The sequence below is a fragment of the Anolis sagrei genome, chromosome 5, assembly GCF_037176765.1.
Source record: "Anolis sagrei isolate rAnoSag1 chromosome 5, rAnoSag1.mat, whole genome shotgun sequence".
Classification (NCBI taxonomy): domain Eukaryota; kingdom Metazoa; phylum Chordata; class Lepidosauria; order Squamata; family Dactyloidae; genus Anolis; species Anolis sagrei.
Genome location: NC_090025.1, coordinates 164,719,663 through 164,722,317, shown reverse-complemented (window position 1 = coordinate 164,722,317; position 2,655 = coordinate 164,719,663). Strand labels below are relative to the sequence as shown.

General features: G+C 41.8%; 1 protein-coding gene across 1 annotated transcript; it reads right to left on the bottom strand.

Annotated features, from left to right (window-relative positions):
- Positions 1-1,992: 1,992 nt before the first annotated feature.
- On the bottom strand, positions 1,993-2,655 carry LOC132775752 (noggin-like). The gene has a single exon (XM_060776648.2). The coding sequence runs from the start codon at positions 2,653-2,655 to the stop codon at positions 1,993-1,995; it is 663 nt and encodes a 220-aa protein (XP_060632631.2).

The following is a 2,655-nucleotide window of genomic DNA, read 5'->3' as shown; positions in this document are numbered from 1 at the left end:
AGTTCTCTATCCTGTCTACAACACAAGTACATGTACATACACATACACATTCAAACATTTGGTTTGGACAATCCCTTTCAAAATTACACTTTTGGAGTCCCAGTATATTTGTTGTGTTATGTTTCATTCTCTGTTCCTCCAATTTAATCACTCCCAGTTTTCAATACAACATTACAGGACTTTTGTTTTCTTAAATTCCAGTCTCATTCCAATCCCAGTGGGAGCTTACAGATAGGACTGGACCATAAGCTATTGGTGGAGTTGCTTTCAGCTTTAATTTGCCCCTGTAACATGGAAAGAAGTGATCATTTTGAAATGGGGAGGACAAATTAGATCAAGGTAGCAACAGCCTAATTAGTACTTCAAGAGAGCTAAAGTAATTGTTATAGAGCCAGCACATTCTTCTACCCTCCTTCCACCATCCCACTGTGCCTCTTTTGAAAATTTACTTTCCGCACCTGGGGTTTTTGTGATGACAAATTGTGTAGTCCTATTGCATATCGTTAATTGACTGATACTCAGATCTACAATATAGACCGTAAGCAACAAAGCCCTAATCATGCAATTACTGACTAAACTGTGCTGGTGGCATCTCTGTACTTCAAGCCATGGGTACAATGAGACTAACTCCCAAGTAACTCTACATAACTGCAACCCAAGAATTCAGCCTAATTGGATAGAATAATGTTCCTAGAGCTTGGGATAGTTTGTTTGTTTGTTTGTTTGGACTCAGAATATGGCTACTGGAGAATAATGGCTTTTCCAAGCATTTACGCTTATCCAGTCTAATGTCCTTTGGATGCATTGGACCACAACTCTCAGCCATAGGGCTGTAGACCAATACATCTGGAAGGCACCAGGATGAGGAAGGCAAGCATCTGATTCTTTGAATTACTGGTGGGAATCAAGTAGGCTTCCATATATTTTACTACAAGTCACAGCTATCTTAACCAGCCTAGTTAATGGTGTAAATGATGGAGTTACAGTCCAATATCTGGACAACTGAATGATTCCCATTGTTGCCTTAAATGCATCTGAAAAACAGATAAGCAAACTGAGGAGCAGCTCTTCAGTATCAAAAGACTTACCAAATTAAGAAGCAGTCCTTCAATATTAAAGAACAGAGTTATCCTTCCATTTTTGTAATTGCCCTACTACGTTTAGAATGGGAAGTGCCACCACTTTGGGGTACAAAGCATTGAAATTCTCATAGATAATTCCCACAGGAAATGGGAGATTAAAATCATAGCTATTGTGGACTCTTCCACTCATTTCAGCAGAGTCTAGATGGGAAACATCATGGTGAATTGCACCACACATTTCTGTTATCTAAAATAATGATGAGGAAATTTTAGTCCTCTAGATTTTTTTTTACTAATGACTCTAGTCTGACCTGTCCAGCATGACAAAACATCTAGAGAATTAAAGGCTCTCCAATCCTGAGCTACAGCTTACTAGAGGATATAGGATACAAATAAGTTCGCAGTCCTACCATTCAACAACATGGCAGTTGCCCTGGCTCCAGGGGCAGAAAATGATTAGGCTAATTATCCCAGGCATTTATTAAATACATTTATTTCTTCACAGGAACATCAGCTCCCTCTTCAAGTGACTACGATTTGTTGACTTTTGCCTCATGAAACATCCCTGCTCAATTGTGTTCAGTTTCTGCTGTCAACTTATCAAAATACTTGTCAGTCCAAAAAAATATGTTGTCTCCTTCGCTTCAGTTGCTTGAGCTCCTTTCCTGAAATATGGCCAACATTTCCAATATGTTGTTCTCTCTTGTTGTGGTACATAAGGTACTGTTTTTCATATTTTGGCAGCATACTATTTTCTTTCACCTTCTGCTACAGCTGCCCCTTAGGTCAAATACCTTGAGATTTTTTTTTCTTTCATTTTGATTACCAGGTTTGAACTAAGTGGTAACTGGCAGCAAAGTCCTTAAGAAGCTCAGACCTGGTCATGCAGAACCCTGATGCCATCTTGTTATCAGCAGGAACACTTGCAGGTTGCCACCACAGGGTAAGGGATTTGCCTCCAAGCACATTGCTGAAGAGACTTCCGAGGACCAAAGGTTTGGTCCCTGCTAACCCAACAATGCCATGCTAGCAGTTTGATGTGGGTGATCTGGGCAGGTTGACAGGTCATGCCAGGAGGCCAAGAGCACCTGGCATTATTATGATCACACTCTGTATGACGTACCCAACGCGGCCAGAAAATGGATCCCATATCCACCCAGGAAGAGGTCAGATGGCAGGTAGCACTGTCAACTAGCCATTGCTGGAGGTGGTCAATGAAAGATTGACTCTGGTTATGGGAAGTCCTGTCCCAAGAAGTCAAAAGTTCAGAAATATCTAACCGCTTTGCCTCCTGCAGGAGTTTCTTCTGAAATCGGGCTGTACGTTCAGCCAGGTCCACACTCAAGGTGCCCAAATCATCTAGGCTGGTGTTTCGACCTCGTGGATCTTCAACAGACATCCAGAAAGGGTCATAGGAAGATCCTAACAGTTTCATCAGCCGAGTGGTACGCAGACGCTTAGGTTTGGGTATGTAATGATGGTAGTCTTCAGGAGAGAGAGACAGGCTGTAGGGCTTTGCTTGGGTGCCCAGATCACTCCGGATGAGATGGATGTCAGGATTGGATTGAGCCAT

Coding starts and splice junctions, on each gene's coding strand:
- LOC132775752 (XM_060776648.2), bottom strand. CDS start 2,655: ATGGCTCAATCCAATCCTGACATCCATCTCATCCGGAGTGATCTGGGC.